This window comes from Cyprinus carpio, chromosome B19 (genome assembly GCF_018340385.1).
Source record: "Cyprinus carpio isolate SPL01 chromosome B19, ASM1834038v1, whole genome shotgun sequence".
Taxonomy (NCBI): domain Eukaryota; kingdom Metazoa; phylum Chordata; class Actinopteri; order Cypriniformes; family Cyprinidae; genus Cyprinus; species Cyprinus carpio.
The window spans coordinates 19,013,627-19,029,904 of NC_056615.1; the positions used below are offsets into that span (position 1 = coordinate 19,013,627).

The following is a 16,278-nucleotide window of genomic DNA, read 5'->3' on the forward strand; positions in this document are numbered from 1 at the left end:
AAACTCATTTCTAATGCATTCTAATGCAATACACTACATTGGCCTAATAATCAGCGATTCCGATCTCTCTCAGAGATGGACGTGTGAGGAGGAGGGAGAATCTAGGATGAATGAGAGAAGGAAGGGAGGGTTGAGAGAGAGAGGGATAGCAGGGGCGCGGGCAGATGGTCGGGCTGGTGTGGAGTCTTGCTTCGGTGGAAATCCCTGAGTGCTTAACCCCTCCTCCACTAGGGAGAGATGTGTCATGACAACAGTTCCCCCTCCCTGCTGCAGATCCTCAGTGCTATCACCAATCCAGGCCCCCAGAGGAGAAGAAACAGCTCTGTCAGTCTGCCTCCGCAATACTACTCACATCTGCTTTGTTTTATACAGGTTCAGATAGATAGATAGATAGATAGATAGATAGATAGATAGATAGATAGATAGATAGATAGATAGATAGATAGATAGATAGATAGCTTAGTCAGGGGATTAAAAAAGGGATGTTTAGGATATTGACCTGAATATCGAAATAAAGCTTGTCTCTTTCTGTTAGAGCCACTGCTGCCCTCTACTGGCTGATTGCACGACACCCACCTTATAAAGTGTTAACAAACAGTCACTGCATCAAAGAGTTTCTCAATCTTTAATCCAGATGCCTCTCATTTTCCAAGACAATATTCAAAATTCCCGCATTGAGGCTAAGACATTTCTGGTACTCCTGCTTTTTTCCCTTTAATTGTGGTAAAATATTTAAATAATTAGATAAAATAATGTATATTACAGAAGTTTCAAGAACTTAATTTTCCAGTAATTTGTGGATATATATATATATATATATAGTAATGGTTTTATTTAGAACCATAGCATCCTGAAGAACCCTTTTATGCTGAAACGGTTCTTTGTTTTAGAGTTTAGGGTTCTTTATTCCCGCTCTTTTGTTTTTAAAATCTGTAACTGTCAAAGCTCCTCATTACTTCTTTAAGCATTTATTTATGTTCTATGTCCATTGTCATTCATTAATGTATTCTGCTATTAACTGTTGTTAGAACAATGTCATTTTAGCACTAAAAAGGGTTCTGCTATTGTTACAAGCCAAAGAACCCTTTTCTGGTACTGTTTAGAACCATTTTTTTTTTTTTAAGAGTGCATGATTTTTTGATATTTTAGTAATTTTCATGACACTTTTTAAATTCAATCATTCAACCAGGTTTTCCAAGACTGTGGGAACCCTCATTCTTAACAAAACAAAAAAAAAAAGAAAAGAAAAGAAAAGAAAAGAAAAGAAAAGAAATAAGAAGAAGATATAGTTGTTGAGGAATGAATGGATGAATAACAATACCTTACATCTGGATTTTTGCCTTATATTAAAGCACTCCTTGTCTTAACACTTTGTCATATTTCAAATATTTTAAATTTTCTTGCGCCCCCTTGGAATTCTGCTGAGGCCTATCTATTTTTTATGTAAATATTCCCCTAAACTGCTGGGAATCTTGGGCAAACAAACTAACTAACTAACTAATGGATATTTGTGGCTAAGATTGTAGAGATTAAAAGGAAAATTAAGCCCAAGTCCAGTATCAAGTAAATGTCCTGTGTTCTATAAATAAAGAGGACCCATGCAAACATTTTTTTTTTTTAAATGTGCGCTTCATTATTACACCAAAGGAGGGCAATGTTTCACGGTTTATAGTAATATGATCAAACACCTGTTGCCATGCGCTACAGAACACAGGGAATAATGGATTTATGTGAGCATTCATGTGTTACAGGGATGTAGATATTCCAAAAACAGATCAAACATTTTTTCTTCAAAGCAACCAGTGACACAACCTCCTCTTTTAACGTTGTTTTACTTTTTATTTGGACTTCGAGGAAAATGTGTTTGGATCATGTTCAAAGAATTCTCCTTGACAGGTCCTCAGGTGTATAAAGAAAAGTGCATTTGTGAACCCTCAAGATCTCAAGTGCGTGTTTGAAGTCATGAAATATTATGTGATTTTGAATGAAAGGAAATAGTCACATGATCATACCATGGTCACTGAATCGATATCGACTGTTCTGATGTTTTTGTTAAGGATAATTTCTTTAAAGTTGATTGGTAGTTTTATGATTAGACATGCTGCGTAGCACTCTTCTTGTAGAAAGTCTGTGTTGTGTGTCGGTAAGAATTATTGCTGAGGTGTGAATTCCTACCTTGAATCTTTTTTCTTATTTTCTGCGCAGTATGGACATTCTCAGCTGACTAATTTATTTTCTGAGAACGTTATCCAAACATTCTTGTTGTTCTAAAAAGAGAGATTTAAAAGTTAAAGGGATAGTTCACCCAAAAATGAAAATTCCATCATACTCACCGTCATGTCGTTCAATAAGTAATAATCGTTCAACCAATATTTCATCTTCAGAACACAAATAAGATATTTTTGATGAAATCCCATTCCAAAGCTCTCTGACCTTCCTTAGACAGCAAGGGTACTACCACGGTCAATGCACAGAAACGTAGTAAAGACATCGTTAAAATAGCCCACGTGACATCAGTGATTCAACCATAATTTTATGAAGCTACAAGAATACTTTTTGTGCACAAAGAGAACAAAAATATTGACTTTATTCAATGATTTTTCTCTCCTGGGACAGTCCGACTCAATTATGAAGAGTAGCTATACCACAACGCATGTGTGTGCATTCCTCTGCTTGTAAACAAGGCGCAGCGCATGCGTGTTCTCTTCAGCAGCACCACACGATAATGTCAGCAGACTATTCATTATTTTTGTTTTCGTTCATCCAATTTTTTAATCAAATATATCTTAATTTGTGTTCTGAAGATGAACGAATGTCTTACGGTTTTGGAACGACATTAGGGTGAGTAATTAATTACATAATTTTCAAATTTGGGTGAACTATCCCTTTAAAGCTGGAATGCACTACACCAATGTGAACAGATTTTAAAACACTGGGCATCATACACTAACCAACTTTCTAATAGTAACTGGCCCAGGACTAAACAGAAGATCACACACTACCAAACTCTTGCAGAAATGTGTGCCTTGTTGCTAGGAGATGCATAACAAAGAAAACAATATTTGCTCTTAAATTGGCTCAAAATATCAAACATGTTATCCTCCGACTGGATGAAATCATATTCTGAAGCGAAATAATCAGTCTGTTACCATCATACACTATGCGATTTTCTATGAAATGTGTCTGCTCCAATCTGCAGAGTGCCTCTGATTTTTGGCAACTATTGCCGACTTCTCCAGACTGTAAATCAGGGGGAAAAAAATCAGGGCAAAATCGTATAGTGTATTTCAGCATTTAGCACAATGTTCCTTGTAACGTCCTTTCAACTTCATTTTAAACAATATAACATTCCAGGAATTATTTTGGAACATTCCAAGAACATGAAAGTGTTTCCCAAATGTTATTCGAACATTAATTTAAGGATAGCAAAATGATCTTGCAATATTCATTCAGTATGTGTTCTTTTTTCCAGTAATAGCAAATAATATTAGTAGTGTTCTTGGTCAGTCCAGGTTTAATTTTAAGGGTAATATGTACACTCTGAAACTTAAGGCATTTTCAGTGAGTTTTCAAAAGACCTATTTTAATGGCATTTAAAAAGAAAGCACCAAGTATCTGTCCATCTTATTCACAATTGACTAGGTCGAGCACACAACGCAAATGCCTTGGCAATTCCTCTGCTAACATTTACTTCAGAGAGAATCCTGAGAATCTCCTAAATCAACCATTTTCTTTCTCTTCTCTTGTTATTTCAGTGTTTTAAGTTTAACACAAAGTAATGGGCACCTTGACATGACATGTAATTTTACTGTCTTCAAAGAAAAAGGCCAGTCATTTTTTACTATTGGTTAGACATAAAAAATAAAAAATAAAAAAAATAAAAATAAAAAATATTTTTTTTATCCAGAAGCATAAAATGATCTGTTTTTGTTAAATTTTATAGCTATTTTAATTGTCCTGTGTGTGTGACTCCTCATTTTTACAGAAATGTATCAAGATGAGCATTATGCATAGACAAACTAGTTAAATATTTTATCGTTATCTGGTGTGTGGACTAAAATTGAATGGACAAAAATTAATTTCTAACTCTCCTATCAAAATAAACAGAAAAATAACTAAATCAAAAGGCACAAACACATTTAGTAATACATTGACAGAGAAGCTGTTTTTTTGAGCGCATCAAGGGATGAACAGATGCACAATCAAACACAGACTACATACATTTCCGATTCTTTATTTGACGTTACTTTATAAATAAAGAGAGGGTTAAAGATATTACATGAGAACACCTGGCCACTTCGGAATATCCTGTGCATTATATAAATGTAGCACCATTTTGGAGACAAATCCAGCGCTGACAGGGAGAATATTTGACCTAATGTTTATTCAGCAATATTTCAGAAACAGTACATACAGGAAGAGTCTATGAGACACGAAACAATGAACATTATTAAGACACGTGAGAAACATTACAGAGAAAATAAAGAAAAAAAAAATCAGCTGAATAAACTCCACCGTACTCTTTCAGAATTCCTCGTTTATCATTTCTCACATTATCCCTCATACACTTTCAGGTTTCTTTCCTTTTCCTCACCAGTTTCGTACCCTTTATGCTCCCACTGACTGTTTCTCCTAGATTTCTGCATGTCTGTTATTTAAATATTAATCCTACCCTTGGTAATTACATGAGACCTTTCTAAAATAACATCAAAATTGCAGACATAATGACGCAGACAACATTTACAGGCTGTTTTAACACACTTACTGCAGTGCAACATCTGAGGGCATACAATCCAAGCGTAAGATATGCTTAGAATCTATTCCCTAGTCCACAAAATCATGTTTTTAGTCTTTGATTAACAACTTTTAAGGCAAGTTTCTAATTAAAGAGGTAAATAATTACTCAAATAAATCAAATTTAATATTAGGTATTAAATGTTAACTGGTCATCATTTTTCTTTTTTTTTTTAATTGCTCAAAACACAATAAAAAATCCTATATACATAGTTCTTGGTACAAAGGAAATAACCAATATATAACACAACACAGGGACCACAATTAATGTAAACATCCACAAATACACTGCACATCACTGAGGCTGAACATTGATCTCAAACATGGAGAGGCTTCTTCACTGTAGCACAATGACTAATGGCAGGCATCAAATGCTGGATAGCACACAAGCAACCCATTGTGTAAGCTACATCTGAGGTAAATTCAGAATTATACAATGATGGGTCTCGATGCCTGTTATATCTTACTTTTATGTTTAATGGTTCAAACTGAGAAATACTCTGTCTAGTTCAGTCAATTAAGACTAATAATCAAACCTTTTGGTTAATCTGCTTTTCTAAGGGATGATGATCCTCTTAAAAATTTTTGAACTGAATTTTGGAGGGAGACTTCCAATATAGCAACTAAACGTTCGACTATCACATCTCCTGACCATTGACAACTATTGCAGCAGTTTTGCACACATACAGTCAACACATGCTTATGAAACCCTGCAGGCATGTAACAACAGATACTTGGATTGTATCTCTATTTAGGAAGCGAAGATGGCCAATGTTAGTCTGTTAAACTCGCTGCTACTTGTGAATATATAGGGCAGAGATCCTCCCTCTCAAGTTTTTGCTTTTCATCCGTTTCACTCTCTTCCATCTTGGCGTTTTTGTGGTCGGAGATGGGCTCAGAAGATGGTGCTCCAGCGTTTGGGTGGAGAGCGAGATCGGCTTTCTCCCTGAGATTGGAGAGAAAACCAGTATGGTCATCGCTGTGTCAATTGCATAACACGAAACCTTCTCAACATTGGTGCTTGATTATGCAAGGTCAAAATCAATGTTAGTCCTGAAACACATTACAAAAGAATAACTGCTGAAGCTTGCACAGAAATAGCACAGAGCATCAGCAGAATGGGTGAAGGACCTCAATGTTCAATGTCAAAACTCAAGAATTTAATAACAAAAATGGCAATGTTGAGTCATCCATATTGTAAGAGAGTTATCAGCCATTACAAGCTATGCTACATTTCGAAAAGAGTGATCTGAGCACTCAGCGTTCTAGCTCTGCAGCACAATGGATGTGGACAGCCAGGCTGATTTGATTGTGTTCTCTGTGTCCTCTGTTCAGGAGAGATTGTCATGTGAAAAGTGCAGAAGAGAAGGGAGAAAACGAAATTAGGCAAAAGGGCAGATGAGGTAGATGATTTGAGCTAAATGCGAACATCAGTGTCATGCTGCTTCACTGTCACATTTAAAATGTTAAAAACAGTACCTGTTAAAAAATTATATGGACCAGATACTTGCAAACATCTACATTTATACATATACTACCATTCGGTTGTTTGGGGTCAGTAATTTTTTATTTATTTTTGTATTTAGCAAGCATGCCTTAAATTGTTCAAAAGTGACATTTATAAACACAAAAGATTCATATTTCAAATAAATGTTGTTCTTTTGACTAATATTATCATGTTTTCAACATTAATAATAATTCAGCTCTCATCACAGGCAAAAAATATGCTTAAAATATTAAAATTATTATTTAAAATTGTAATATTTCATAATATTACTGCTTTACAGTATTTTTGATTGAATGGTAGTTTATGCACACAAATACATACATTTCATTCCAAACCTGTGAAACTATTTTTATCAGTGACCTATTTTCCTACTTTCATTGTTTCCATTAATCGTTTTTGGTCCTTAAATTATCTTTTTTTGTCTTGGTCCCCATCCTCTTTCATTGTTTGGAAAAAAGCACCTTAAGACATGATGATTAACATCTTTACTTTTCATGGATGAAAGAAAGCCATACGGTTTGGAAAAAACACAAGGATGAGTAAATGGAAGAAGAATTTTCACTTCAATGTGAACAATTATTTTTAGAAGCAGGTGATATTTCCTTAATCCTCTGAAAATCAAATCTTATTGGCAATCAGTGAGAATGAACATGAAGAGATGTGAATACTTTATGCCCTGCACCTGGCAAAAGTTCAAAATGCTTATGTTACAATGAGACTCTCAATGTCTGACTGAACATTAGCAAGGTTAGGGCGCATAGAAAGACTTAACTTTGACTGTAAAATTGAAACAGATGCCTTCTTTATAACCTAAATAAATATTGATTTTGAAAAGCTTAACTGAATAAAAGACCTTCAATGACTGCTGAAAGACTGCACAGCCCTCACTGACAGGACAGGTGTCATTACTTTAGTGAGAGATGGATATTATTGGACTTGCATACAGAAGGGGACTCTGGGTCAGAAACAGAAGCAGTCAATAGTCTTATCAAGGACATTCTCATTCACTTTTTCACATGCCTCTTCAAGCACATAAAGTGAGTTCTGGATGGTTTCAAAGCAATAATCTATGCAACATCCCGCTATCAAACATTTTTAATAGCCTTAATTACATCTCGATGTTGAAATTGTTTTCTTTGTAAGCATTTGCATAAAGGCACATCAATCAACTGTAATTGCGTTCAAATGAGAATAACCTTTTTTAAAAAGCTAAAAATAAAGAGAGATCTTAAATATGTATGATAATCTTTTCAGAGAGTCTTTTTCTGCTGTTTTAGGCTCACCAGGTTGAAGATTCTGGAGAGTGTTTTCTGCTCCCTTCTGCGTCTGTGAGGCGATCTAATGCTCTCCGAGCCACGTGCTGACGGGGATGCCTAAAACATATAGTTTATGAACACAGAGAGGATACCAGCCCACTGCTGTTTAATGATATACTATTTTCTTTGTGGTATTATATCAAACTGTGAATTAAAAAAAGTTTAAAATTGGTGTTTTAAATGTTGCAGTATAGATTCTGTGCTACATGTTTTGATTGGTGATGTATCAGTGCATTTCTGCACCGACATCTATGAATAAAGAGTGCAAAAGGAGGTTGCAGCACAGAGAATGTTACATGTTTGCCACATATCAAGTATTATAGGAGGGGGTGATTTAGAGATGGCAAGAGTGCAGCATAGGAGGATAATCATAACATGAGTTATTTACATATTTGATGGACCATAGGAAATGATCTGCATAAAACAGTTTTGCCAGCCAAAGAAAAAACACTTTTATTGTGTGTGTGTGTGTGTGTGTGTCAGTTATTAATGTCCAAATACATCTAATGCTGCATGCCAGATTTTGCATGCCTTTATGTATTGGAGCCTGTGGAGTTAAACAACATGTGACAAAAACACAGGGGGCGCTGGTGAGTCAGTGAATCAAGACCTGGGAAGGGAGTAGATGGGTTGGAATATGGGTTTATGGGGGGAGTGAACAGTTCGAAGACCCCTAGAGAGAAAGCTGCTTTACCGGCTGCGACTCAGAAAAAGCCTTGCTGTCTCAAAGTCATCAAGAAGCAGAGAGTCACTCTGGTTCAGGAGAAATCCCATCAGAAAAGAAAGAGCGCAACAATCAAGGCAAAAAAATATACAGTAGAAAGAAAGAAATAAAGAAAGAACTTAAAAACAAGCAAAAACATGAAAAATTCTAATAGTGTTCTAATAATTTCAGTGCTTAAGATCACTCTTTCATGTACTATAGCACAGCTAAAAGCTGTGGAAATTCATAATCACATGAAATATTAGGGTAAAATTACAACAGATATCTTAAGTAATGCCTATTTCATGCCTTTTGACATTACAAAATGTGTTTTGCATATTTAATCTTAACAATTGCAATAATTATATTGAAAGCATTAAATGTGGCTAAATTGAAACCACAATGCAATAATGCTTAATGACCATTAAAAATGGCATGGGCCTAAATTTCATGGCCCTCCACACAACTAAAAATGTGATCAATCTGGAAATTTGTGTAAAATGAACCCATTCTCATGAAGCGCAGCGAAAAGTTCAGCAGCTGTAATTAGAGCGATGCATTGGTTAATTCACAAAGAAGAGAACAAATTATTAAGAAACGTGACAGATCTATTAGAAACGAGACATAGGACAGGAAGACGACCTGCAATCAGCCAATCAGATCGTTTATGAGAGTGTCTGTGAATGCAAACGTGAATCACATCAAAGATGAATGACATACCAGGCCCAATAGTTCTCTCCACTGCACATGAAACAAAAAAGAATGTAGAACGATTAACTTTCTTCTTAGATGAAAGTACAATTTCATTGCTGGAAACGAGAGTGCCTAGAAAATGGTTATGGGTCAAATCTATTCTATCTGCTATGAAACAGCTGTATTATTCATTTAAGAGGGTGGTTGTGATGGCCTATTAGTGTTACAAATTTCACATTCTTGCTCTGTCACCATTTATATCCTGAGTGAAGCACTTTTTCAGCAGAATATCGCAGCAAATTGTCTTGAAATAACTTATACCAAGCATATACCAAGAGCATTTTAAACGATGCAATTAGATTAGCCAGTAGAAAAATGTGATATGAGACTTACCCTCGACTTGGGACGAGGAGAGGACACCCAAGGAAACAAATGAAAAGTTTTAGTCAAGGAACATTTTAAGAATTCAAAAAGCATAGCCACAGCTTTTAATTTAGAGGCCTGAGTATTATAACAAGACATTTCGGTATCCTGCATAATACAAACAAGATAAGCAATCCTTGACCAAAGACTTTTCATTTTAAAGATGTTTACAGGGGTCGATCATTAGGCTTCCTTGCAATTCAGATGAATAATGAAGGCAGAGACTGTATCTTTTTAATGAACAAGCCCACAGACCTGAGGAACAACTGTGCAATTAGTGTTTCCCAGAAAACAATTTTTAATTTAGGACATGAGTAATGGGGAAACGTTAACACTCGTATCTAGTTTCCACAGACATGATTTTGTGTTTTCAGGAGGAAAAAAAAAATCAAGAATACAAGAGTATATTCTCAAAGTTTCATCTGAAACAGTGACCTTCAAAGAGTGACTCATTCTTTACTATATAGCAGAGAAACTAACACTAGTGACGTAAGTGTGTGTAATGTTGTCTGTCTCACAGAAAAACAAGCCTGAACTATTGTAGCAAAGAAAACATGGGCTGCATGTTGAACATGACGACAAACTTGGCCTGCGGACTCAGACAGCAAATAGCCAGACACAATGTGGCATGTCTAGGACCAAAGCTTGCCTTATTTTTCATGAAAATTTTGTCATGGTGAAGTTTGTTTAAAAAAAAAAACAAGCTTAAGCTCATTTATATTTGTCCTGATACTTTACATTTGTTTAGGTGCATGTTTTCCTGCTGCTCAGTGTATTGAGAGCGATAACAAACTCTTTGAATCAGTGAGAGCTAAAGATGAGGACAAAGGGAAGTGTGAAAATGTCTTTGATTTCTTTTCTGTGGTTGCAGTTGTTGGTTTCACATCACTCTTTGAAGTCTGAGACTTGTAAAAATCCATGCCAGCACACGTGGATACTTACAAAGCTCCTGAAGAAATGCACCACAGGGTTGACATCTCCACGACGACGGGTGGAAGAGTGCTGGGGTCTCTGTGGAGAGGAGGATAGATGACCACGAAATGAGCCCCAAATAAATGAAAGAGAAACGTCTAGAGTCAAGTTGCAACATACATTAGCATGACAACTTCTTGGACTGGAAATCCAATCATTAAAGATTCACAATTTAGACGAAGACACAATTGAACTACAACGCCAACGCCAATTTAGACGAAGACACAATTGAACTACAACGCCAATCTCTTCGATTTTTTTGCTGCAGAATTTAGCCACAAATGAACAGAAGAGGTAAAAATGGAAATAGAAATATGCTTATCTAAATTTACCTTTTCACCTAAATTGACCTGCTTTGAAGGAGGTATGAGTCTCAATAGATAAAGCTCTACCTACAGTAGAGGCAGTAACTGAATCGCACTCTACCAGCAGAACAGCAAACCCCTATAATGATATCACTTGCACTGCAAACAGCGGTGCCCAAACCTTCTTAATTCTGTGAGTATTCATTGATTTTAACATTTGTGCTATTTCGCCACGATTGGTTGCTACAGAAGAAGCCAAAAAAAAAAAAAAAAAAAAAAAAAAAAATCTCATGAAAATAATCAGTTGCTAAAGCAGATTGAACAGGCTTTGAACACTGATCTTTGAAGGAACATTCTTTTGAACCAGATTTAGCTATTTGTTCAAAATCAGCAGAATTTAAGACCAAATTCTTTGTTCAATGGCTGCATGAAATGAAACTTGGAGAACAAGACTGGAATATATTTCTAATTTCACTGACATACATATTAACTGTTTTAAATGTAGTTTTAAAATGGTACATTATTGTACATTATTTCTAAATAAAGACTATTTGATGACAAATAAACAGAACCTAAAATACTAGGGCTTAAATTGTGAGCAATTCACATATACAACACTATGGCGAACTGCATGCACAGAATGTGCAGAATAACGTCATGTGTATCAACTAATATACAAAACTGAGAAAAATTTTAATTTTTAAATGCAGTTATAAAATGAGATTCTGACTATCAGACTATGAAAACAGGAAGCCTATTTGAAGTGCAGAGTTTGAATTTGAGTATTTGTGTGTGTCTGTAAACCGCATCCTAAACTATATTAAAATTCAGCTATGGCCTATTTTTTCACCCAGAAATTTCAAGCAAGGAGTTGTCACTGACCATGCCAATGTTGGGAAAACACATTTTAGAAAAAAAAGTGACTCACCTTTCCCTTTCTCTTTTTGTCTCCTCCGAAGAACCTGCCAATTTTATCCAGGAGACCAGGGGACCTCTTCTTCCTGCCCAGCCCGAAGGGGCTTTGTCCAGAGGTACTTGCAGTGGCCATTCTAGGTGTTGCTCTGTTTGGTGGTCTACAGTCTGGATGGCCCTCGAATGTCTTTCTCCACTCAATCCAAAGTCCGTTCTGGGGACACTCTGCAAACCTTCTCGATAGTCTTCGGCGCTTCTAAGGAAGAAGGGCTGGCCTTTGAAGGTGTCATCCCCTCCTTTGCATGGCATCACGGGAGATGAGGTGGGTCTGCAATAGCGTCAGTGATTCTGGGCCCTTGCCAGGCATTCTTTCGAGCCCTTGTGTGCCCGCGGAGGGTGTCACTACCCTGCTCTCTGATAAAAGGAGCTGCTATTGTTCTAGTCCACATCTGCCTCAACTTGGGCCGAGCACAACAAGGCCTGTCTATGAGAAAGAAGCAGAGCGCTGTGAAGAACGGCTTCAGCACAATCAAACCATTGTTGTGATGACTCATGTTCATTATACGCATAGTTTACATTGAGAAATTAGATATGGTATATTGCAACGTGAGGGGTTTGGAATTGTTAGCTTCAGACATATGTTGCCACATGCTTTGTCATACCATATGAATGAAATGTCTCCAGAAGTTTAAACAACACAGACACACCCTGATGATGTCGTGCGACAGTTGAGGAGGCACGCCTTCTTTTATTTCATTGATAAATTTGATTTCAATTTCCTGTGAGCTAGTTCTTGGATTGATTTCTTGAAGTAAGTCTTGCGATTTGTATCTCGGATAAACAGTGCAATCTGCACTCGGCCGCTTGCTCTGTTCCCTTCCCATCTTGAAATATCCACAAATTAATTAATTTTCAATGACTTCGCAATTCATTAACCAACCGCTGTGTGTGATACTCAGCATGGTGCCCACCGTGCTTTTCAGAGAAACATTATGAACACACGGACAAATCCGTCTCTGTTGAGGGTAAAGTGCTGCTAAAAATGTTGTTGACTTTAGCATGCTGTTTTTTCTTGCTTTTTTAAAACAATCGACAGTTGTTTGTGCTGTGAGTTTGGCCAAAGAACAAAGGCCACTGTGTTTCGTAGTAAAAATATGCTGTTTTTATTATTTACTCATTCATTTTGAAAAATTGATTCTCTTTTTGTTTTGTTGTTCTATCTGTTGCCAAAAAATCTAACATTCTGAGCATATAAAGGAAGGCTTTTCCTTCACTATCACCCAGATGTGAGGCTTCAATTTCCTTTGTCCTCAAGATGTTTTCCACAAGGTCATTAGTAGAGGAAATTCATTCAAGCTAGAGATCCAGCAATACTACTGAGCAAACAGGCATAAGCTAAAATAATGAGGCATATATGAAATAGCTCAGGAAATATAAAAAACACAGCGCAGGCAAAAATGTTGCACAGAATTTGAAAACCCATCCTGTCAATTTCATATACAATCAATTCTAGACCTGCGGTAATTTTTAAATTATGCCATATGATTACAGTTGGAAAGCTGAATCTATCTAAAATGCAGTTGAATCACAGTTTAAGGAAGAAAGGAGCATTATTAAGGAAATGCTAACAGATATTGAATAATATCCCAAACATTTTCCTCTTAATCTACTAGTATATTCTGAGTAATGATTAATCTGTATAAATGCACTATGCACCAATGACATAATTTGGTTTTATCTCTCAAAGTGAAGACAATGCAGTTGTGAGACAATGCAATATTAGAGATAAAATAATGTAGGAAATGTGGTAAAAATTTTTTAGTATTAAAAGTAATTTAAGTTGACAGTTTGATATGGGGACCCTCAGGTTGGTTCATACAACAATCTGTGCTGCTTAATCATTAGCATACATAAGTGGAATTAAACACAAACAGATTTCCACATATGTTTCAGTTGTTTATTACTGTATATTCAGTGTGCAATTCTACTTTGAGCTGCACTTTTGAGTATTTGCAAAAGTTCACAGCATCCTCTCAAAACATGCCCTTCACAAGTGTTTGCCTATGCGCATATTCAACTAGGCTAGCCTGGCCTCTCAGTCTCAATTTATAGCAAACCCTGAGTCTCTATAAATGGAGCTAGAAGCTTGTGTTTGTTCACTCTGACCAGTCCACAGAAGCTCATCTGTTGGCTGAAGGGCTGGCTATCTACAAACCTCCCACTGCTCTTTAAGAGATCTGTGCAGGAATGCAGAGAGTGGGCAGGTTGCACTGCAAGTGGCCTTGTGTTGAAGACCAGAGGCTTTGTTGCCCAGAAAAGGGTGAAAGACACACAAGGGCAAACAATACAATTCTTGATGTGATCTTGTAAGACACAAACATGGGAGAGAACCCAAAACAACGAGAAGTATGCGGCTCACGACCAAGACGCCCACAGAGCAGCTTTGGCCCCACCACCACTTCCATTTGCGAAGGAGAAATCACTGTGAAATTGTTTGTAGACTAGCTCTGTAAAAAGTAATTTTTAGAGTTCAGCCTTATGTTCAGTGGTAGTTAGTGAAGTTTACCATGGCCATTTTCTCACACCATGTAGCCATTCAATGAAATATTTGCCTGCTAGTTGCCATTCCTAGTTTTGGTTGCCCTAGTAATGGTTGTGAACATCACTACTGCTAATGTTTAAATAATGCATAAGATGCATTCCTGTCGGTCAAACATAGGAACGCCAACTTAGGTTTCGGCAACCCAGGTTCAACAGAAAAATGGGAAAAATACACTGAATGTTGATATATAATGCAATAAATGGGAACCAGGGATTGACCAAATGTAAAGGTTTCCAAACTGACCATTGAAAAACCGATATCAATCAGGGATTACCCTGAATATTGAGGAGTGTGTTTATGCATTCATGCATATACTATATTCAAAACTTCTGAGTTGTTCACATATTGATCAGTGATTTGTACATGCTTACTCTTTGATGAAAGAGTAAGAAAACAACAACAACAACAACAACAAAAACATTTTAAGGTCCAATTCCCATTATTAACAAGCCACTAACTATGACTTGCATTTTAAATATGAATGCATTAAATATTGTTCACTTTGCATGACATTATGTAGGTCATTCTAAATGATGAAGAAATGTACTTGAAAAAGGAGCTGACTGTTCAGTCTCTGACACCAAAACATTTCTCACTATGACATTTCAGATCAGAATGCTATGACAAATCAGATTTTATTTGGATTTTAAACCACAAATGTTTTTTTTTGTTTGTTTGTTTGGTTTTTTTTTTAGGCTATACAAACAACTAAATAGATTTGAATTACAGATCTGCTGCCTGTCTCTACAAAGCCTTAGAGATGAGGGTTGGATTCTTTTAACTTGGCCAGAAAGCAATCACCCATCCACAGCATATTAGCAACATCCTGTTTAAGAACATGTGTAGCTTATATAGATATTTCCCCTGAAAAAGTCACTCAGTTATCTCTGATTGGAAATACAAAATTACATGATTGATCTTCACAGGTAACCAGTGTCTACAAATCCATGAGGTCAACCAATCTAAATGCCAAACAAGAAAACTCTAGATGACGGAGCTGGACATATCGGTTGCTTGCAAAGCATGTTTAGTACCACATGTCTGCATCATTCCATAGGCTATGCAGTTTTTTATTTTTTATTCACACTTTAACTATGTGTATCTACAGTATGCTATATTGAATGAAATATATAATTGCAAAGTCTAATTAGTGTTTTTTTATACAAATTATATTTCCAGCATAACAATTTGAACAACTTGTGCTTCAGTGAAAGACCTTTTGTACAAATAAGTTCAAATGTTCAATGACACACACACTTATGTGTATATACATATATATACATATACATATATATACATATATATACATATACATATACATATATATATATATATATAATATAATTATATATATATATACACACATATACATATACATGTTTTTATATATATATATACACACACACACACACACACACAGTAATGTTTCTTTGTTCAAACGTTCTAAAAGTTTGAACATTTCAGATTATTTCAAATTTAAATTAGAATCCCAATCCCCACTGCATAATGTGCATCAATATCCTATTAACCATAAATATAGTTCATGAACAAAAATGGGAACTCCATTAAATTTCGAACCTCTCTGTACTCTTTGTCGCAAAGTGAGTATTTCTGTGAGCTTTTGCCCATGCATGGCAGTGCCAAGTGAGGGCATGAAATTGTTGTGACATAAAACAAATGGCTGCATTATACTTATGTCCAGCATTGAGAGAGGATGCCAAGAGTTGATGGAATCATTGGCGGCCCATCACTGAGGCATTAGCATCGCCTTGTTTACCCACCAGAAGGAACAATTAGGACAGGCCTCCGGCACACTGAGATCAGATATACAGAGGACAAAGTGCACAGAGAAGTGCTGGTTTGTTGTTGTCGGTGGATTACTGAATTTATGTTACGACTATTCAGAGCCTATCCAAAAAAAGTTTATTGAATTAGTTTATTTTACTGAATTAGCACATCAATACACAATAATAACATCACCAAAATATTTAAGTTCCAGAAAAGCTTTTGTTTCATTAAAGATGAAGCTTGATTGAGATTCAAAGTAAGTA

The 16,278-nt window shown here is 36.1% G+C and overlaps 1 protein-coding gene across 4 annotated transcripts; it reads right to left on the bottom strand.

The window, feature by feature from the left end:
• Nucleotides 1–4,218: 4,218 nt before the first annotated feature.
• On the bottom strand, nucleotides 4,219–11,934 carry mbpa (myelin basic protein a). Of its 4 annotated transcripts, none has more exons than XM_019083320.2 (6): nucleotides 11,642–11,934; nucleotides 10,379–10,447; nucleotides 9,407–9,433; nucleotides 9,041–9,061; nucleotides 7,585–7,674; nucleotides 4,219–5,740 (listed from the first exon to the last, which is right to left on the bottom strand). In XM_019083320.2, exons 1-6 carry the CDS (start codon nucleotides 11,759–11,761, stop codon nucleotides 5,690–5,692), a joined length of 378 nt encoding a protein of 125 aa, XP_018938865.2. In that variant the 5' UTR covers nucleotides 11,762–11,934; the 3' UTR covers nucleotides 4,219–5,689. The 4 variants fall into 4 exon arrangements, with proteins under 4 accessions (XP_018938865.2, XP_018938868.1, XP_042600756.1 ...); XM_019083323.2 differs by having other exon boundaries at nucleotides 10,379–10,483; nucleotides 11,642–11,897; XM_042744822.1 differs by lacking the exon at nucleotides 7,585–7,674 and having other exon boundaries at nucleotides 10,379–10,483; nucleotides 11,642–11,897.
• Between the last annotated feature and the right edge of the window lie 4,344 nt (nucleotides 11,935–16,278).

Excerpts from the sequence above, each read along its gene's own strand:
- mbpa (XM_019083323.2), bottom strand. The coding sequence starts at position 11,761 with ATGGCCACTGCAAGTACCTCTGGACAAAGCCCCTTCGGGCTGGGCAGG. Across the intron at positions 9,434-10,378 it reads TGCATTTCTTCAGGAGCTTT|GTGTCCTCTCCTCGTCCCAA; the intron begins GTAAGTATCCAC and ends TTGTTTCCTTGG. Across the intron at positions 5,741-7,584 it reads TCTCCAGAATCTTCAACCTG|GGAGAAAGCCGATCTCGCTC; the intron begins GTGAGCCTAAAA and ends CTCCAATCTCAG.